This window comes from Hordeum vulgare, chromosome 2H (assembly GCF_904849725.1).
Source record: "Hordeum vulgare subsp. vulgare chromosome 2H, MorexV3_pseudomolecules_assembly, whole genome shotgun sequence".
Lineage (NCBI taxonomy): Eukaryota > Viridiplantae > Streptophyta > Magnoliopsida > Poales > Poaceae > Hordeum > Hordeum vulgare.
Genome location: NC_058519.1, coordinates 505,170,059 through 505,192,913, shown reverse-complemented (window position 1 = coordinate 505,192,913; position 22,855 = coordinate 505,170,059). Strand labels below are relative to the sequence as shown.

At 42.8% G+C, this 22,855-nt stretch overlaps 1 protein-coding gene across 1 annotated transcript; it reads right to left on the bottom strand.

The window, feature by feature from the left end:
* Positions 1-1,951: 1,951 nt before the first annotated feature.
* LOC123428537 lies at positions 1,952-4,495 on the bottom strand. Its single transcript, XM_045112759.1, has 5 exons — positions 4,363-4,495; positions 3,785-3,903; positions 3,474-3,531; positions 3,287-3,364; positions 1,952-2,031 (listed from the first exon to the last, which is right to left on the bottom strand). The coding sequence occupies exons 1-5, from the start codon at positions 4,493-4,495 to the stop codon at positions 1,952-1,954; spliced, it is 468 nt and encodes a 155-aa protein (XP_044968694.1).
* Between the last annotated feature and the right edge of the window lie 18,360 nt (positions 4,496-22,855).

The following is a 22,855-nucleotide window of genomic DNA, read 5'->3' as shown; positions in this document are numbered from 1 at the left end:
ACATTTGTTCGTGGACCGGTTTGAACCGTTATTTCATTTTTTCCCCTATTTTCCCGTTTTACCTTGCACTCATTTCATCAAACACCTTTTGTGCTTTACTCATCAAGAGACCATGAGCGAGGCTAGCATCGACGATGCGTACATGCCATCCTTCTCCAAAGACTTGGACATCTTCTTCGACCACTCCAAGTACCACTGCCAGTCCCCCCGCCACGGGCTCTAAGAGCATCTACAACTGGACATTGCAAATATGACCTACTAAAAGCCCGCGAACCCGCCCGGTCAGTGACCGTGCGTGTCCACTATTTGTCTGTCCACACAGCCACACTCCTCATTTTCTTCCTTATATGTCTGGTCACTTGCACATGAATTGTGCAGAGTAATATAGAGAAAGAAAAGAATGAATAAAGAAAAAAAAAGATGGTTCGGGATGGGCCGCATCCTGTGTGGCGGACTGACCGGACGCGTTCGTGGGCCCTCATATCCTCCCAATATTTGAGATGGATACGAGGGTTTGCGGACAGCCCGGACGTATAGGAATGACATGAGGGGTCTGGTTAGGTTATTTTTTTTCTTCTCTCTCATGTACGGTCACCACGCACGTCCACAAGCATACGAGGGATCATTTGAAATGTTCGGGTGTAGATGCTGTAAGGTCCACCAAGTCATCGAGCGTGAGGACGAGTCACTGCTCCTATGCTTGGTGATCGACACACACATGCGCGACCACGTGCACTCATCCTGCAATGCTCAGTATTCTAACAAGTCCAGCAAGGCACCGGCGAGCCTGAGCTCCGGCCACACGTGCTTAGCGGGTGACGAGAGTGCAGCCAAAAGGAAAAGGTTCATTTTGAAACCTAAACTCGTGGAAGATTGGTGAAATGAACCTCAATGTCGAAAATCCTATCGATTACATCCTCAACTATATAATCTCGGTCTAAAACAAACCATGAAAAATGTAAACTGGGATTCGTCTCACTAATGGGCCAGCGAGCGACGGTGTTAACCACGGCGCGTCCTCACTGCTCGACCGGCCCATTTATCTATATTTTCTGTTACACTTATATTTTGCTGTTTGTGATATTTCAGAAATATTCGAGGGTTACAAAAAGTATGTGACATTTCAAAATTTATTTAAATATTGTATATACATATAAATGTGAGCGTGTGTGTAATTTTAAAATGTTTGTTGCATTTGAAAAATGTTCAAAATAATGTACGTGACATTCAAAATAATATCCACGGATTTTTTTATATCCATGAACTTTTTTTTAATAATGAACTTTTTAAAGAATACGTAAACTCTTTTAACAAACTTCGCTGCTAATGGAACCGCCGGTGCTGCATCCTTACCTTCTGACAATGTTTCTTTTGGTGGTTGGGGTTGCACATCCTTCATCTGAATGGGCATCACAGTCGACGACGATCCCTTAAACATTTGGTGTTGTCTATCATTTACCTGAACAGACATCGCAGATGATGGCGATTCCTTCGTTGGCCTCTGTTGTGCATTCTTCACCTGAACAGGGATCACACATGACATTGATTCCCTTATTGGCTTGTGCTGCACGTCCTTCATCTGAACAGACATCACAGGTCTTGGACGCTGAGCAGGACCCAAGGGAGCAAAGTGTGGAGAACGTGGCCTGACGCGAACTAGAGATGCCATCCGAACTGACGGTGGGTTGCTCAGGAGAGGAGGAAGTTGATGTGTGCGTCCACTTGGAGGTGGGAGAGGTTGAGCAAAGATAGAGCTCCTGATTGTGACTAAAAAGGTGTTTACCAGAACACAACAGGGGTGTAGTCCTAGTGATTACTTCTGGTGGTGCACTATATGAGGCCTTTGGTTCGAAACTTCGAGCCACCGTGTACGGTTTTATTTTTTGACGAAAAAAAGTAAAGCTAGCCGACGGGAGTAGGGCATGTACGCTTTTTTTAACGAAACAAAAACCTAAGGCGGGCCGACCCAGCAAGGAACAGGTTGTGTGCCTTCTGCCAAAATGTCAGCAATCCCGGTCACATCATCAATCCCTGTTTGACAAATGACATTAGAGTTTAATTTAGAATGGAATTATATAGTTCGGGGTGTGATCGACAGGAATTTTAACATGAGGATTCATTTCACCGAACCTCTACGATTTAAGGGTTTGAAATAGACTTTTTCCGTCAAACTTCGGGCATGGCCAAGGGAGTTTAGCCACAACGACGGGAGCCTCGGGTGCAGCCACGGGTGCGTTGGGCACGACCCGGGCTTGGCTCGTCTCTTCCTCCTTTTTTTAAAGGCTCTTCCTCCTATTGTTGGCTCATTGGCTCATTGCTCACGTTGTATGTATGTAACAGAATTTTTGCGGCAAGATTTACAACAGATCCGCACGCGTAGAGACCTTGAAATTCCAGGGAGCATGCGTGTCCATCGGCCAAGGAATTGCTATTAGAGATGAACTAGTACAAATGCCTGTACGTTACACCGGACGAAGAAAGAGGCACAACCAGCTTTATATTTCATTGTGCATTATTTTATATATCTAGTTTTAATAGACATCGATAATAAGGTAAAACTGATTATTGCTTTTTATAGAATCAAGTTTGGACGTGAAGAAGCCAACTTAGCGTTCTTCATCATATGAAAGAGAAGTTTTGCATGAAATAGTCTGTCAATGTTTTTTTTAAACATGAAAATTTCCTTATTTTTAATAGAAGTTAAGGTTTAAATCAAAACTGGAACACTTCTTTAATAATCTTAAATGTTTATGAAAATTAGAACATTTCTCGAAAAAACATACTTCAACAGATGTTTTTTCTTTAAAGAATGTTTTAATTTTTTTGTACATTTTAAAATGATTTTTTAGTAAAAGTGAATTTTTTAGAATTCTTATGATTTTGAAACAAGTGCAAACATATTTTTTTGAAACAACAATTGTGTGAACATGTGTAAAACCATTAATTTTTTTAACTAATGTCCTAGTAAACAAATTAAATCGGCCACATGCAAGATCGGATCATGTGCTCTACATATAGTTATAAACATACACCACTTAGTGGGATTAATATGAACCAATACATCCTCGTTTCCAAACAGACTTCCATCAATGTACATACGCCAAAGCAAACAAGAAATGATGCACCTGCCCCATGCAACCACTACGAAATTACCCTCTAAGCTGGCAAGCTTATACTCTCAGTGTGAGGTACATAATAAATGATAAACATATAAAAAAACTCATGTACTTAATGAAATTGGGGACCAGCTCTTTAACTCAAAATAAACAAATGAAACGGTTCTCACCTTCAGAAAGGTGCCATCTAATGCTTGACATTTGAGTATCATGCTTTGGAAATGACTCCTTTGGCTTATCATCAATAACTGAAATGAAGAGTAGAATTTTAATGTAGCGGAATTTAAGCTATATAAACGAATGTGCGCAATAGCTTAAGCAAGAAAAGATAATATTTTAAAGGAATTGAGATCATACCAACTACTGTAATGCTTGCTCCATACTTCTTTCCTAGAGAAGTGGTTGTGGCTTCAGCCTGGCACATCATCAGCCATTATGGGTAAGCCACTTTAAAAAGAACAACTATTGCACTCCATGAAGGAAAAAAAAGGATCAGCCAAGAGTCATTCCTTCAAAGAAAACTATGGTGTAACTAATGGGCATAATAAAACTGCCCTAAAAATTGGCCACAATGTTTAGAGTCCCCTAAACTATCAATGCAGTATACATATACATGATTCTTTAGCAACGAAACACAAACAATCAAATATCAGAAAAAGGAAACAGACATGTCTTGTGCCTTCTGAAAGGTAAGGGTTGCGGTCGGTGATTGGAAGTAGAACATACTTAACTTGGGAGAGAGCATCAATCGCTAAAGCACTTGGAGATTCATTCACTTCAGCCCTTACTGGTTACAAACAAAGTTGCAAACAGACATCAAACGGTAGGCAAACATATATAAATAAATAAAGGTTGTTCATTAAATTTTCTTTACAGGTGCTGTTAATTTCCAGTTTGATTACAATTTCCCCTGGTAAGTAGAAAGCCAAAACATGGCTAGGATTCACTTCAATCCACTAACTTGGGTGCAGCAAACGAAGGCTACTACATTGTCAGGATTCAGGAACCAGCAGAAGCATAAGTAGGCTTGGTCCGACACAAACATTCTAACATCGTAGTAAAATCATTACTGGCAACCCGACTTCAAATCAGATTGAAGGAAATAGTTTTTTAAGGGCGAAAGAACTAATCTTGAGCACACGGAGTGACAACACGAAGCCACGGCCTAGCAATTAGCATAGTAAATCTCAGGCCGACTCCAGTAAGAGCAGTTTGAACACGAGCTGGTTGAAGCGTAGACAGATACCTCCGTGCCGGGCTCCCCGACGCCGTAGCCAGATGCCGCCCTTCCTGTTGACCGGCGGGAAGGCGAGCTCCGGGGCATGGCTCGCGCGGAGGCCCGAGGCCGTCGCGGGTGGGAGCGAGCTGGCAAAGGCCATGGGGGGTCACGGATCCGGGAGGGAGGCACCGGATCTGGCCGCGGCGGCGCGAAGTAGGAGGTGTCGGGCCGGAAGGGCGCCCACTCAGGCTCGGACATGCGGGCCATAGCGCCGTCGATGGCCTCCTCCAGCCGCCGCTTGAGCGCACCCGCGCCCTCCCCGGTCGCCGGCGACGCCCCCGCCGCGTCCAGCTCCAGCACCATCGCGCCCCGCGCGCCCGGGAGCCGCGTGTGGGGCGCACCTATGGTGCGCCTCTTGAGACGTTCCTATGCGTTCATAGGTCGTCTACGGACTTGAGAGTTCCTGTTTTGATCAAATAGCGACCTAACTATAAGGTAGATGTTATCACCAACCAATATAAACACTGGACAATGTTTCATATGAGAGTTTGTTAAAAAAAATAGAATCCACACTCTTTATATTGATCTGATCATACTATAGGAGGTCAATGATTTGGCAAGTGAATAATCCACATATGAATAACAATATACAATTCCATAAGAAATAAGGCCCTTGCACCCTTGTAAATCTCATGATGCAACAACCCCAAAGATTACGACCGTATTGAGCTTCTCTCGTTAGCATGGACGAGATGATGTTGCGGAAGGCTTTGATGCCCCAATCGTCCTGGTCCGACGACGCGTAAATCCGCCGAAGGCAAAAAACCATCATTGTAGTCAGTTTTAGACTAATTTCAGAGTTCATACAAGTACAGTACTATGAACAAGCCTGCAACTTTGATGCTCACCATATGTTTGTACCATGGTCTCCCCATGAGCCTTTCTCGGTTGGTAAGTCTCGCTCCACCATCATCTATTGGTCATTGATCTCTCTGACTTTCGGTGTGCGTTCCCTCATGTTATGCCCCCACTTTTTGTGCTTGCATCATCTGTTGTCATGAGGACAACACATAGTCCTAGTGTCAAGTAATTGTTGGAGCTACTTCTACACACCACACTTAATGATAATTTTATGAAAACCTGTGTATCAATCAATAAGAAGCGAGTCTATATCATGATTCTGTTTTAGTTTCCTTGATGAAACTAAATGAGGGAACTACCCTGTGTGTCTAAAAGTTGCATATCTCAGTTGCCAGAAGAAAAGATACCTCCCGTTTGGACGCGTAGGAGACATAATTGAAGGGAATGATCTGATCACATCATCTGCAAGTCTCAAGGCAGTCAGACACGAGATGCTCACCACTGCATGATTACCCGATAAACCAGATGCTCGCCACTGCATGATTACCCGATAAAATGGGTTAGTCAGCACTATAGTGAACTTTTTGTATTTTAAAAGATAGCTCGCTCAGTACATGCTACATGTTTGTGGAACAAAGGGTCTCCGGACAGCTCCATCCAAACAAAATCCTGGTACAACGAGTGGTTGACAAGGTATTTTGAAAATGCATGAGCAACCATATTTACTGCAGATGCTAGAGGAATAATAGTAAGACGAGTTGTAAATATATGGTTTGCTAGCCTACTGTTCTGTTTCTTTAAAAATGAATTCGAACAATGCTAAAGAAAGGGAGCACATATTTTCAGGCTTATGCGCCATCAAAAACGTTTTCACTTACATAGTCCATAAGAGATGTCAAGTGAAGGGACTCCAATGTACTGGACAAAAGCTGCAAAGTCTGTTCCCCCACCGGCCACTCTTGCAATGTGAGAATAGGAGCTTAATACTTAAGTATGTTTAATTTCAATCATATGAAGCTTTCATGATCACTCATTCCCACAACAGACTTATATGACAATTCCATCACTGTACCCTTCGGAGGATTCTGGCGAATCATGTAGTCATACAAGATATGAGACCGATCATCAGGATCGGGTACCTTCAATCAAGAATAAAAAGGAAATGATCAAATAATTAAAAACTGGAATATATGTAAACAAATCTCTAATTTGTACTGAGTGCTGCTCGTGAAGTTAAATTCTATGCTTAAAGGCTTTAGGTGCAGAGCTAAAATACCATTGTGCTTTCTTCCTTGATCAATCCATCGAGTTATGGGGTTACACGGGTCATAAGACCAATAGACCCAAACGCCGATATGTCTACGTTAATATAAGCAATATCTCTTGAAGTAACATATCCACGTTCTACTCGTCCCATTTCGTAGACCCTATATGAGAGGCCAAGACATTGGATTTTTCTATGCTTTAGAGCTTACATTTGCAGATAAGAAAACATCTGAGAGCATGCCATCAATAACATACCAGCACAAACTCTTCTGCGTCCCAACTGTAGACGATGATTGTTCTCCTTGGCCTCCATCCTTTCTTTTCCAGCTTGGACAACCTCACTGCAATCTATAAACAAAAGTAGGGTATTGGCATTATCCTCAATTTATCAAATATGCTTAGCATTCAAAACATCTCAGTAGTCGGTAAGATTGATTACCTCAAGAGCATAGTTATTGTTCCGCTTTTGGGATTGAGTGCCCCAAATATATGGGTATCACGATGATTGAGTTCTTTAGTACATTCTTTCATATGCTGTCTCCACAAAGCAAATATAACCTACTCCCTCCGTCCCAAAATAAGTGTCTCAACTTTGTACTAGCTCTAGTACAAATTTGTATTAAGCTTGAGACAGTTATTTTGGGACGGAGGGAGTATTTAGCAGCACACTTTCACCAGAAGAAGTACATCATGATTGTTTGGTTGTAACTGATTTACCTTGTCTTGTGTTTGCCCATACAAATGGACCAACATCATTTATAAAAACTCAGCTATAAGATTATCTAGTAGGGTGGATCAATATCATTTGTAAGAACTTCTCATGCCATATAAGCTCATCTGGTAGTTTTTCCCGAGGCAACCAGAAACACAAAGATAGTAAATATGGATACTTAGTCCAGATAGTACATAGGCTATCATGGAGCACAGACTTGCCTTAGTTTCAGAATCGCAGTAACACCACTCTGAAGCACCGGTGGAGCAACCTGCAACGGCAAAGAGCCTACAGAAAATCAAATTAGCACAAACCTTCGCTACTAAGTAACAAATTCAGTAACAAATGTTCCAACCTGGATCCTAGCCGCTTCCTTTTGCTTTGCCTTAAGCTTTTCTCTTCATTCTCTCTTGCCTGCATGCAGAATAACCTGGCCCACAAGTGATCTTTCCACACACATTCACATACAAGATACAACAAGCAGTTTGATCTAGTATATGATTTAGCTAGTTTTTGAGTTGGCCAAAAATCTGGAGAGTTGGTCGCGACTTACCAATTGTGGCCAAAATCCTAGTCTTCGATGAGTACTTCACCCAGTTCCAGGAAACATCGGTTGGCCAAAAGGGAAGAAAACAATTTGGATGAATCGCTGATCTAAAGGAAAATTTAAATAGGGTTGAGGCCGAAGAAACTTCTTGACGGATCTTATCATCCGGAGCCGGCTTCTTCGACGTCGTTGGCATCGGTTGCATAAAAAAAACAGTTGCGTCACCTCCCAAACATATAGGGATCCATCTACGGTACTGGAGGGGAGGGGGCAAAGGAGTCATCTTGCCTACCTTATCCATGCTTCAGATTGTGTTGGATGGTCATTCGCGCCACCACGAGGAACACAGAGAGGCAGTCGCCGCCGGCTGACTTGCCGGCGTCGAGGTAGATTTTATATATGTTTAGCATAATGAACTTTCTGTTTTGTTTTTTCAACACGAACTTTGTAAGTTTTGCAGACTAAACTTTCTGTCTTTTTTTAGCACAAACAACCTTGCCTATGCAATAGCAACAAGCAAACAGAGTAGCACAAAGAAAGCAACACCATCACCTACACGAGTAGCACTAAGTTTTTGCAAATTGTGGGAATGGAGTGCAGTGCACACACACGACTCACAACGCACACGAGTAGAAGCACAAAAGAGGTGGTAAGCAGCCTTATTCTTCACTACATGAAGCATTATTTTCAGTAAAGAGCTGATGAAATAGTGTATCATAGTGAAAAATCAATTATGATTCAAAAGAAATTTAGAACAAGTTGTGGCACAAGTCCATAACATGAAAAACATTCGTTGTTAGAAGACTTTGAGGAGCACTCCCATAGGAGAGGGCACAACGTTTTTTTCGCGCAGAGGCCTAGACTCAAAGCTCTGCAGTAGGGGAGGAGCTGCGGCCAAGAAACTTGAACTGTAGTGGAGATTAACCAAGGTGATGCACCAACGACGAATTTGGCTATAGCTCTGACCGATGAACATCATGTGGAGGCGTAGTTGACCTGCAGTAGTATGGGGGAGATCTCGATGGGAGGAGGAAGAGGGTCACCCCGGTCGGCGATGAAGCTCCGGCTGGTGCTCTCCCCGACGGACACCGAGCTGTGGCCGGCGAGGACCGCTCCTTGACGGGTGTCAGCTCCTTGAGGGCGAGCTGGTGGCGGCGGATCTCGGAGTCGAAGGTGGTTGGGGAGGAGGCGAAGGTGGTTGGGGAGGAGGCGGCGGCGGGAGGCGAAGGTTGTTGGGGAGGAGGCGGCGGATCCGGGAGGCGACGGTGGCTGGGGTCTTCAGATCCAGGTCGAGGGCGCCGCACGTCACCATTGCCGGCGGGGGTGGTTTGGTGGCCCGGGAGCCGCGTGTGGTGGGCGTGGCGGCCCGCGGGGGCTGTGGCCAACAGTTGCCGGGAGCACGGGAGGGCAGAGGTCCCTCTGCGCCCGCCGGAGCCGGCGGTGTCGCCATTTACGGGGTGGGGGTTGTGGGGAGAGAGGGGGGGGGGAAGGAAGGACGAGTTAGTTTGGATAAATTATAGGGTGTTTTGTGCAAAAAGTAAAATAACGGTTCGACTTGACTTACAAAAAGACTGTGGGTTGAATCCTCGAAAACGGAGGAGCTTTTTTGAAAAACGGCCAGGACGAACGACCAGAAATCCTATTTGATTTATTATTAAGAGGAAGAGATATGTGCTAGCTAGTTTTACGAACGTGACACGAGAGGCCATGACCGTGATTGCTTCTTCCATGCGTACAGGCTGGCCATTGCCAACAGTGGCGGATCTAGGCCCCAGGGCAAGGGGCTGGGCCCGGAGCGTGAGGCCCAAATCCCATGGAAATACTGTAGCATGAGACCTAAATCGCTACAATCTACAAAGGGGGTCCGGGCGGCTTGCTGGGCTGGATCAGTCCCTGATCACCAACACCAACACCATCTGCATCAGCAGGATGGCCATGGCCGTATACGCGCTCATCGAACTGGCGTGGAAGCCCCGCGATAGCAAGGGCACCATCGTCGTGGTCTTCCTCCTCTTCTGGGTCTGCGTGGTCGCATGTGTGTGCAGTGTTAGGCTTGTTATTTAGTTTTCCTCATATTTGTTTCATGCATGTAGTTGAGTCCAGTGGCTGATACAAGGGGCGAGCAAATGAGCGGCACAAACATACGTACACATGTATGTGTTAGGAATTAATTTAATATATTAATCAAGGGATAATCCTTGTTGTGTCGGTTGCTTTAGTTTAGTAGCTGGCCCTTGTAAACCACCTTTATACCGGGGTATATATCTAAATCTTCAATCAATGAGATAACACTTCCATCATTTGCTCTCCTTTTTTCTTTTATTTTTCACACGTTATCAACATTTTTTTCTACAAGAGCGATTAGGTGACACAGAGGAACACCAAACACCCCAACGACAAGAATTTTTGTTAACAAAACCACCTGTCGAGTGTAGTTGTCAGAAAGAACCATCTACAAACAAAAATGTCAAAAAAAAAACCACCTGCACCGTGACGACAACTACGTCAGCCAATACGTGGCACCTACCGCCACGAGGTCTGGCGGCAGCATCTGTCACCCGCGTGAGCCGCATAGAATTTCGACGGACGACTCATGTGAAAACGAAACGGGCTGCTGGTGATGTGGCACCTGCCGCCACGCTGCATGGTGGCAGCATGTGTTGATATTATGTATACTTAATTTAAATGCTTAGTTGACTTGCGGATAACTTACATACTCCCTGGTGGCAACCTGTTGCCACCGAAGGACACAACCACCATATTAGATGAACCCTTTTGGCGGCTTTTACTGATGGAGTAGCAGTGTGTCATTTAAGTGCATAATTCTTCTGATGCAGTATATGACAAAAAACCCAATACGGGCTGCCCCCAATTCATTTCGTTTCCAAATGCATCATCGGTTAGAATTCTATGTATCTGAAACCGCCGCCTGAGCCGGTGACGGCAGGTGCCATGTGTCGGTTGATGAATATGTCACCACAGTGTAGATGTTCTTTTTGTCATTTTCGATCGTAGGTGGTTTTTTTTAACAATTTTACTAGATAGGTGGTCCTTTTTAATGAAAATCCTAACGGCGAAGGAGACGTCCATCTACCGCTGCGTGACGAGGCCCTCCTGCTCTCACGCGCACGGCCGTCACCTCGCCATTCCCGCATACAGCGGTGCCCCGAGGCGCCCGGCCGCGTTGCCTCCATCGTGGGGCGCAACATACCGTTGGCGCCCTGCCGCCCTCCAACGCCAAGGTCTACAACCACGCAGAGCAACGACGCTTCGACCAGCCCGCAGCCACCGCATCGCGGCATCGGCGTGCCCTCAGGTGCGTGAGCCGGCGGCCGACGGCCGGCTGCATGACGCGGTCCATCCATCAACCGGCCAGAAAGCAACGCCTTCCAGCGCTGTCCCATCGAGGCCACAGCCTGAGACGACATGGCGGCAGAGCAAATCGCTAGCAGCAACGGTTGCGGGACTTCTGAATTGGAAACGCATAGGAGAGATGATTGGGGATATCATTATCTTTTAGGCATTGTTTTAGTTTAACCCTTATATTTTTGTATATAAATACGAACCTGTAGTTTCAGGCGTACATGACATGGGTTACTAGGATTCACTACACTTATGAAACCATGCTCCAAAATAAATTAAATTTTGAAACCATGCTCTCGAGTGAACAGTAAAATAAATTAAATTTAAAAGAATCAAAAAATTCTGAATTTGTTTTGTGATAGACACTCACAAAAAAATTAAGTGCTTGCAAAAATTTGTCATAAAACCATATTCCTATAAGGCGCCGCAAAAAAAATCCAATGCTCCAAAATGCTTTTGAAAGTAGCATTTTCAAATTACCTATTTTCATTTGTTTGCAACTCCTAGTAGGAATGTGATTTTATGACAGAATTTTGCAAGTGCTTAAAACTTTCATCAATGTTTATTATAAAAAAATCAGATTTTTTTTTGATTTTTTTAGTGAATTTACTGTTCAGCCGAGCTCATTTGTGTTCGGGCTCAAAAACTCTGCATCCATTCCATCAGGCTTAGTTTAATTCTGGTTTCCTTGATTCCCAAATAAGGCCATCAGCCTTAGCACTACTTGTGTGTAAGCACTCGAGGCTCACTGGAACTTATGTATAATGTTTAGAAACATGTATTTTGCGTGTATTACCGTCGTAGTACTGCTATTCGAGTGGTCAGACTATTATATATCAGCGGTGGTATTGTGTCATCTTCTATACGCTTTGCCTCACCATTCTTCATATAACAACAATTTAGAACAACTATACATTAAGTGTTGACCTAAATTAGAAACAAGGATTATGGAGCGTCATACTTAATATGACTACCTTAAATTATATTTGTGAATCACAAGGTATTTGATTTTTTTTTTTTTTTTGAAACGAGGCAAAAGCTTTGCCTTATATTGATAAAGAAGGAGCAAGAACAACAGCAAGGTGGGGATGGCTTAGGCCATCCCAAAGGAAAAGGAAAAAAACAAAAACAACAAACAGATCAGCCCACAAGATCCGCCAGGTTTTTTGCTCCAGCTAGAATCCAATCTTTTGCTACCTCTCTTATCTTGTGCATGACCACCACCGGCAGAGAGGATTTCTTGTTGAAGACTCTCTCATTTCTTTCCTTCCAGATTTCCCAGGTGATGAGCATGATAGCCGTTTTTAGACCTTTGGGAGAGGAAGAGGGCGACCTAGCTAAGGCCTGCCAGTAGTCCACCACCTTGGGGCGACCAGAGCCCATGCTAAGCAGTAATTCCGGGCAGGAGAGCCAGGATGCCGCCGCGGACCAGATCCTCTTGGAGTAACGGCATTCAAAGAGCATGTGTCTCGCCGTCTCAGGGGAGCACCGGCATAGCTGGCAGGAGGGCTGGTGTGGCCATCCACGTTTGGCCAGGCGATCCGCGGTCCAGAGGCGATTTTGGACGGCGAGCCAAGCGAAGAAGCGGCATTTGGGAGGCGCCCACGTTTTCCAGACAATCGAGCCGAAGGAGCAAGGCAGCGCGGTCATGAACTGCGCCTTATAGGCGGAGCTCGCAGAGTAGCATCCATTTGGGGAGAGGGTCCAGATGATGGAATCTTCTATATCTGGGGAGAGCTGGATATCTGAGATGAGATCCCATAGCTGGACGAACTGGCCAATGTGCTCTGCCGTGAAGGCCTCCACCGCAATATCCGCTACCCAGGTATGGTCAGTAAGGGCATCATGGACCGTTCGGTTTTTCCTCCTCGAAGCTTTGAAGATCAGAGGTGCCATATCTTTCGGTGGCTTGCCGTCAAGCCATGAGGAAGACCAAAAGGAGGCCTTCTTGCCATCCCCGATAGTAACACGAGTCGCGGCGTTGAAGAGCTGTCTATCTGAGGCATCGTTAGGAGTTTCAAAACCTACCCAAGGTTTTTCAGGAGCCTTCCATTCGTCCCAAAGCCAGCGAAGTCTAAGGGCGCGGGAGAACCTTTCCAAAACTAGGATCCCCAATCCACCAAGCTCCTTAGGGCGGCAGACCTTCTGCCAGTTGACCTTGCATTTCCCACCGCTGACAGATTCCTTGCAGTCCCATAGCATACCGCGACAGATCTTGGCCATAGCCCTTAGGAAGCCTTTATCCACTTTGATAGCGGTCAGGAGGAAGATCGGCATGGAACAAGGTATTTGATGGCATCTAGTGCATATTTTGCAGATCCATCACTACTATAAGATCTACGTTTTTTCATTTTGACAACATGACTATCTTCAACGTGCTCTTTTAAATATTAATGAGTATATAGCCTAAATTTTTATTTGTGAATCACAAGGTATTGGTGACATCTATTGCACAATTCGTAGATTATTCATCACTACGTACTATGAGATCTACATCTTGTCAGTTTTAAAAAATGATTACCTTCAAAGTATTTAAAAAATATTAGTATTAGATGTGACTACCTCAAGATATCGTAAGGTAATACTCGCATCTACTGCAAATTTTATAGACTATCCACTATTACTGTAAGGTCTACATCATGTCACCCTGACCGATGATTACCTTCAAAGTGATTTCATACATTTAGCATAACATAAGGTAATAGAATTATAAACATCTATTGATAAAAGTCTGACTATGTTTTTTATTATTGCGAGATCTACATCATATCGGTGATTATCTTCAAACTGTTATCCTATATCAGTTGAGGTCTACATATACGGCAATAAGGCATCAGCCATACAAAAAATGTGCTCTCTCAAGCATTTATTGTTGTTGTCCACCAAAATATTTTACTCTCATAGTAAATATTGCTCTTTCACACTCGCTATATAACAAAATGGTATGTGCTAATATAAACTATTCAAGCCTCACTTGGCTTCAGTATGTCATTGAAAACTATGCAAATATTTGCATTTACTAGTGATTACCTTCTATTACATTGGTAAAATACATGGCAGTGGAGCCTATGTCACTAGTTTTAATTATCGTGTACCTATCCATCAGGGTGTACACCATAATTTATAGCAACAAATGAGTGTCTCAACACTATTGCAATGTCGAGATCACATTGTGGTTATATTTTCATAGTGACTAAGCAATGTTAAACATACAACATCTATGTTTTTGGCAGTGACTCTGAATTTGCAATGTTAATATGCATTTATGTGTCATCAACTCTACTTAGTTCTAAGAATAAGCATATAATGTATGAATATTTATTTAACTTTGAGTATTTACCTTAAGAGAAACATGCTGCCATGAGCACACTCGGAATGATCAACCACTAATTTTCAAGACCTCAAGTCTATCGTGGCTTATAATCATGTTACCTATAAAATCAACTTCAAGTTGAGATTTTGTGGTCAAACATTGTCATATGGAGATGCGGTTAAAAATCCCTTAGTACACTTTTCATCCTCTTATGATGGTACTACCATATCCATGGTAAAGAAACATAGATTTTTTTAATCATTAGATTCACCCAACAGGTGCTATACCATCATTTAAAACTCTCGATGGTACTGGATACTATGTAAGTCTATGGTGACGAATATAAACATGAGGACTTCAAAGTAAAGTGGAGGCTAAAAGACATAATTATCTCTTAATAGGGAACATATCATTTTCAAACGATCATCGAGACAACTCTCAAGTTTTTCAAATGTGTTGTTAAATAAATATCGTACCTATGATTACCAAACCCTCAAACATATAGTCAAACCACACCACAAATTTATGGAAAAGACAAATAAGTTCATTGCGATATTTGAAAATTTGCAAACACACAACCATAAAATATTCTAGTAAATGATTGTTCTCAAATATTCATCAGAAGGAGAACCAAAAATATAATGCAATAAAATAATGATCAATTCCTTTGTGCCTATGATATCTTTGAGTAATTAGTTTTTCCGTAACATGGGAGACTTCATGTAATCTCCTAATTATTTCCAAAATATCGTTAGCTTATACTTGTGCTACAACATGTAGTGTAATGTCCAATAGCCTAATGCTTGGACAATATATTTGCTAAATTTTGAATGTGTGAATCTATTCATTCTGAGTTTTGTTGTGTACACAATAATTTTCTAAATCTTACAACATATTTGGCTTTAAGCCTCACAATCCTAGTTTGGGGTTGATTAGAAAAAATATTGGCAATTATGTTGGTCACAAATTTTCAAGTTACAATATTGCCCAAATCATCAGATTTTATGTGCACTCCATGTGTCATAGGGGAAATAAGTTTTAAGGCTCTCTCACCTTAAAATTTCGAACGAGGCACTCATTCTTCCTTGAACACATCCAAATGATATAGGTGGATTACTCAACCATTATGTGGTATTATATAAGTACTTCATGGTACTCATAGAAAAAAATTATAAAATGATTTCAAGCATATTTATTTTCACACAAAACCATGAATGATCTAACTAAATTAATTGCCCCACTTATCAATGTAAGAGCAAATTATTCTAAACAAGGGATAAATCCATTCGAATGGACAACTTCGTTGAACACATTTTACAAGCAATGTCTAATTATATGATACTTTATATTTATACCTAGAATGGTTTAATTCGATATCTTATCAAAGATAGTGAAATTAATTACATGACCAAACTTAAAGAATTTTAAATGTATCACCCTCTTGCTAAAAACATACGGCCTTACACACTGTAAGTATGATCTAAATCATACCAACTGCATATAATACTACTTCCCCTTGTAGTAATTACGTGGAAATCGACAAAGTATTTCCCATCTACGATAATTCCGTTACATATCGGTATCACCACTCCAGCGTACATCAATGAGCCTTCACAGAAAACCAGGGATCTATGTGAGGAATAACAATCTATCCGTTAATCGAAATTATTCATAGCGTGTATGCTGATTGCATCAACAATAAGGACATTTTCCGGTATTAGGGGGCTATAAGTACCACAAATAATGCCGATAAATAAATTAGAAATGATATTGACATTTCAGTCCTTGTATCCACGTACTCAAAGAATTTGAACTAGAAGTTTAGAATCACATATTTGCAACACATTGCAAATATGCCACATACATGTTGGAAATATGCCCTAGAGGTAATAATAAAATGGTTATTACTATATTTCCTTGTTCATGATAATCATTTATTATCCATGCTAGAATTGTATTGATTGGAAACTCAAATACATGTGTGGGTACATAGACAACACACTTTCCCTAGTAAGCCTCTAATGGACTAGCTCGTTGATCAAAGATGGTCAAGGTTTCCTGGCCATAGACATGAGTTGTCATTCGATAACAGGATCACATCATTAGGAGAATGATGTGATGGACAAGACCCAAACTATTAACGTAGCATGTGATCATATTAGTTTATTGCTATTGTTTTCTTCATGTCAAGTATTTATTCCTATGACCATGAGATTATGGAACTCACAAACACCGAAGGAGTACCTTGTATGTATCAAACATCGCAACATAATTGGGTGACTATAAAGGTGCTCTACAGGTATTTCCGAGGTGTCTATTGAGTTGGCATGGATCAAGACTGGGATTTGTCACTCTGTGTGGAAGAAAGGTATCTTAGGGCCCACTCGGTAATACAACATCACAATGAGCTTGCAAGCAATGTGACTAAAGAGTTAGTCATGGGATCTTGTATTACATAATGAGTAAACAGACTTGCGGGTAACGAGATTTATCTAGGTATGGAGATACCGATGATCGAATCTCGGGAAAGTAACATACCGATGGATAAAGGGAATTGTATACAAGATTGATTAAATCCTTGCCATCGGGGTTCGATCAATATAGATCTTCGTAGAATATGTAGGAACCAATATGGGCATCCGGGTCCTGCTATTGGTTATTAACCGGAGAGTGTCGCGGTCATGTCTACGTAGTTCTCGGACTCGCATGGTCTACACACTTAATGTTGGTGACGATATAAGAATAATTGAGTCATTATGTTGGTGAACGAAGGTTGTTCCGAGTCCTGGATGAGATCCTGGACGTGACGAGGAACTCTAAAATGGTCCGTAGATGAATATTGATATATAGGATGAAGGGCATCGGAGCGAGAAGTGTTCCGGGGCATACTGGGAAATTGACGGAGCGCTGAAAGGAGTTTTGGGGAGGCCCCGACAAGTGTTGGGGGGGGGCTCATGGGCCAAGGATAGGTGGCACACCAGGCCACAAGGGGCTGGGCGCCTCCCACACCCTTGCCAACCTCGGCTAGGGAGGGCCTCACCCCCTAGGGCAGCCGGCTAGACCAACTTGGGTGGCAAGACACCTAGGTCGGAGGGCCCAACCCTAGCCGCCGCCCCACCTTTGGCCGCCGGCCCCTAGGGGAAACCATACGACGCCCTCTACTCCTCCCTTCCCCCTATATATAGAGGAGGGGGGAGAGGGAAGCTACACCTCATCGTGCTACAACGCTGCTCCCCATCTCCCTCGTAGTACTTTTCCTCCAAATAACGCACGGCGATGCCGTGTTGTGTTGTCACCACCATCACCTCACCACGCCGTCGTGCTACCGGAGGACTTGGGCTGCTACTTCACCATTGCTCGCTGGAGTGAGGAGGTGAAGGCATCATCAAGCCGTACGTGTGTTGAACGCGGAGGTGTCGTTCATTCGGTGCTTGATCGGGAGCTCATGGGACGGATCATGATTGGCTCGCGAAGACGTTCCACTACATCAACCGCATTTTCTAATGCCTCCACTAAGCGATCTACAAGGGTATGTAGATACAACCTCTCCTCTCGTAGATGTGCATCTCCTAGATTGATCTTGGTGAGAGTAGTATTTTTTTGCTTCCCATACAACATTCCCCAACAGTGGCATCATGAGCTAGGTCTATGCGTAGATGACATAACGAGTAGAACACAAAGGAGTTTGTGGGCGTTGATATTCATATCTGTAAGTGCATCTAGTGCCCCTTAGTGATTTTGGTGGTTTGAAGACTTATAGGTTAAGTATCTAATGTGTTTGTGAGTGTACACAGGATCTATAAGTCATTGAGGAGTTTGAGATATTTGAAGAATATCGACCCCTAAAAATATATGTCTTTAGTTGAAGAAATTGGTCTGAAGCTGAAGAAATGAATCGCGAGGAATCTGCGATGAAATTGATATTCCTCATGAAGATACTGATATTGAGGAATCCGGTGTGTCCTGAAGAAAATCACTCTGAAGAATTTGAAGCATGAAGATTTACACTTTCTGTTTTATTTTCTTCGCATTTGAGTAATAGGAACACCGTACTGTTAAAGGGGGTCAAAGTTACACTTCGGAATGAATTTCCTCATGATGCTCAACCCAAGCCTAATCCTACCAAAAGCCTCAAGTGAGGAATACGAGTGACATGAGGACTCTCACAGTTGAGGGTTCCGACCGTTTCGATAGCCACGCCAAGTCGTTGGTCTTATCCACTCCAACGGTCATATTATTTAAGGGCATTAGTGTCAAATCATGTCGGGATGCTCCCAGGCTATAAATAGCCACCCCCATAACCATTAGCTGGTTGGCTGCCCCGTTAGAAACTGACACTTGTCATAAGAGCAACCCAATTCCTCAGAGTCTTCAAGAGTAATTCATCAGTGAGGAAATACCCCATACACCGAAACCACAAACCAAACCTAGTGATTGAGCATCACTAAAGAAGTTGTTCCTGTGTGGGACTGAAGCCTTTTACCTTTGAGGACTATGCATCCTCCAGACAGTTAGGCGTCATGGTATAGAGCTTTCCAGCAGTCAATTGTGGATCGCCGGGTGACCAAGTTTGTGAGGGTTTGGAAGTCTGCCCTGAAGACTTACCACGAGTGTTGGGCGAGGACTGTGTCCTTAGCTCAAGGAGAATACGGTAGGGACTGTGTGTCCCGGGACTGTGTGTCCTTTGGTTTCAATACCAAGCCGCTCCAAACCAGATGTACGACTGTCACAACAGTTGGAACTGGGTCATCAACGACTGTCTTCACTGAGAAACGGGTTCTAATTCCTCAACTCCTTACTTTCCTCGTATTATGTGTTGATGACTTTCCCTGCGACTGTTTGAAGAATTTGCTGGAGACTTTCTCTGAATTTCCTCAACCCCAAATTCTTCACGTCAGTTAATCCTCATCTGTATTGTGCGTGCCTGCTCACAGTGCAATCTGTTTTCACATTCTTCACTCTGAAAAACTGCTGTTGTGAAACTTTGCACTTCTGATCCTTTACTGTTTCCGCTGTAAGTTAGTCATCAGTGAGAAATTTCCTCAAAAGGAATTTCCTCAGTGATGAAATTCTAAAAATCTCCTATTCACCCCCTCTAGTCGATATAACGCACTTTCAATATCGTTTCCCTCCTTAGTCTTTTCTTGATTCGGTGGTATTATGGGATGAAGCGGCCTGAACCAACTTTACTTGTCCACGTATGGGAGACCGGTTCCATCAAGTGACATGTAAATTTGTTGCATAAGATGGCTGACGGGTGTCTGTCTCTCCCACCTTAGTTGAATCGGATTCGACAAAGGCGGTCCTTGTAGAAAATTAAATAACAACTTGCATATTAGCGTTCTGGTTTTGCGTAGGTAAGAAGCGTTCTTGCTAGATACCCATAACAGCCACGTAAAACATGCAACAACAAATTAGAGGATGTCTAACTTGTTTTTGCAAGGTATGTTGTGATAATATATAGCCAAAGACATGATGATATATATTTGATGTATGATATGATCATGTTGTAGTAGTTAATATCGACTTACATGTCGATGCATACGACAACCGGCAGGAGCCATAGGGTTGTCTTTAATTATGGTATGACCTGCATGTCCATAATTAAGCGCTATGTAATGCTTTACTTTATCGCTCAACGGTAGCAATAGTAGTAGAAGCATGGTTGGCACGATAACCCTGATGGCAACACGATGATGGAGATCATGGTGTCATGCCAGTGACGATGGGGATCATGCCGGTGCTTTTGAGATGGAGATCAAAAGCACAAGTTCATGTCACTTATGATTTGCATGTGATGTTAATCCTTTTATGCACCTTATTTTTATTAGTACGACGGTAGCATTATAAGGTGGTCCCTCACTAAAATTTCAAGATAAAATTGTGTTCTCCCTAATTGTGCACCGTTGCGAAAGTTCCTCGTTTCAAAGTACCACGGGATGATCGGGTGTGATAGACTCTACGTTCGTATACAACGGGTGCAAGCCAGTTTTGCACATGCGGAACACTCGGGTTAAACTTGACGAGCCTAGCATGTACAGACATGGCCTCAGAACACAAGAGACAGAAAGGTCGAACATGAGTCATATAGTAGATATGATCAACATGAAGATGTTCACCATTGAAACCACCTCATCTCACGTGATGATCGGACTTGCGTTGGTGAATTTGGATCATGTATCACCTGAATGACTAGAGGGATGTCAATTTGAGTGGGATTATTTAGTAATATGATTAACTAAACTCATTATCTTGAACAACAGTCTAAGTAATCTTTGCAAAATTATGTTGTAGATCAATGGCTCGCATAGTAGTACCCCTGAATTTCAATGCGTTCCTAGAGAAAGCCAAGCTCAAAGAGGATGGAAGTAACTTTGTAGACTGGGCCCGTAATCTAAGGATTGTCCTCACGGTTTCCCAAAAGGCTTATGTTCTTGATGCACCGCTTGGTGAGGCACCACCTTTGGTGGCATCTGAAGATGTTGTGAACGTCTCACAGACGCGTTCTGATGACTAATCAATAGTTAAGTGTGCAATTTTGTATGGCTTAGAACCAAGACTTCAAAATTATTTTGAATGTCATGGAGCATATGAAATGTTCCAGGAATTTAAGTTTATCTTTGAAAAGAATGCACGGATCGAGAGGTATGAACCTCCGATAAGTTCTATGCTTCCAAGATGGAGGAGAACGGGTCTGACAGGGAGCACATACTCAAAATGTATGGGCATTCCAACCGTTTGGCTGAGTTGGGAATTGTTCTCCCACGAGAGGCAACCACTGACAGAGTTCTTCAATCTCTGCCACCTAGCTACAAAAGCTTTGTGATGAACTATAACATGCAAGGGATGAATAAATCTGTCGCTGAGCTGTTTGCAATGCTGGAAGTCGCAGAGTCGGAAATTTAGAAGGAGCATAAAGTATTGATGGTCAATAAAACCACTAGTTTCAAGAAAATGGAAAGGGTAAGAAGGGTAACTCCAAGAAAAGTGTCAAATCAGTTGCCTCTCCCGTGAAGAAACCCAAGGCTGGACCCAAACCAGAAACTGAGTGCTTTTGTTGCAAGGCGATTGTCCACTGGAAGCGGAACTACCCAAAGTATGTGGCCGACAAGAACGTGGCCAACACCAAACAAGGTATATATAATATACACGTTATTGATGTGTACCTAACCAACTCTCGTTGTAGTGCCTAGGTATTTGATACCGGTTCGGTTGCTCACGTTTGCAACTCAAAACATGAACTACGGAGTAGATGGGGGTCGGCAAAGGACGAAGTGACGATGGGCGTGGGAAATGGTTCCAAGGTTGATGTGATCGTCGTCGGCATGCTTGCTCTTCGATTACCATCGGGATTAGTGATGAACCTGAATAATTGTTATTTAGTGCTTGCGTTGAGCATGAACATTATATGTGGATCTTGTTTAATGCTAGACGGTTACTCATTAGAGAATAATGGTTGTTTTATTTATATGAGTAATATCTTTTATGGTCATGCACCCAATGTGAGGGATTTATTCTTATTGAATCTCGATAGTGATAACACACATGTTCATAACATTGATGCCAAAAGATGTAAAGTTAATAATGATAGTACCACTTTCTTGTGGCACTGCCTCTTAGGTCATATTGGTGTAGAATGCATGAAGAAGCTCCATGATGCTGGACTTTTGGAGTCACTTGATTTTTAATCACTTGACACATGTGAACCATGCCTCATGGGCAAGATGACTGAGACCCCGTTCTCCGGAATAATGGAGCAGGTAAATGACTTATTGGAAATCATACATACTGATGTGTGTGGTCCGATGAGCATTGAGGCGCGCGGTGGATATCGTTATTTTCTGACCTTCACTGATGACTTAAGTAGATATGGGTATATTTACTTAAAGAAACACAAATCTGAAATGTTTGAAAAGTTCAAGCAATTTCAGAGTGAAGTTGAGAATCATCGTAACAAGAAGATTAAATTCCTACGATCTCATCGAGGAGGAGAATATCTGAGTTATGAGTTTGGCACGCACCTAAGACAATGTGGAATTGTTTCACAGTTGACACCGCCTGGAACACCCCAACGTAATGGTGTGTCCGGACATCGTAATCGTACCTTATTGGATATGATGCGTTCTATGATGTCTCTTGCCGATTTGCGATTATCATTTTGGGGTTATTCATTAGAGACAACTGCATTCACTTTAAATAGGGCACCATCTAAATCCGTTGAGGCAGTGCCATATGAACTATGGTTTGTCAAGAAACCAAAGTTGTCGTTTCTTAAAGTTTGGGGATGCAATGCTTATGTCAAAAAGCTTCAGCCAGAAAAGCTGGAACCCAAAGAGGAGAAATGCGTCTTCATAGGATAGCCAAAAGAGACGGTTGGATATACCTTCTATCTCAGATACGAAGACAAAGTGTTTGTCGCTAAGAACGGGACATTTCTTGAGAATGATTTTCTCTCGAA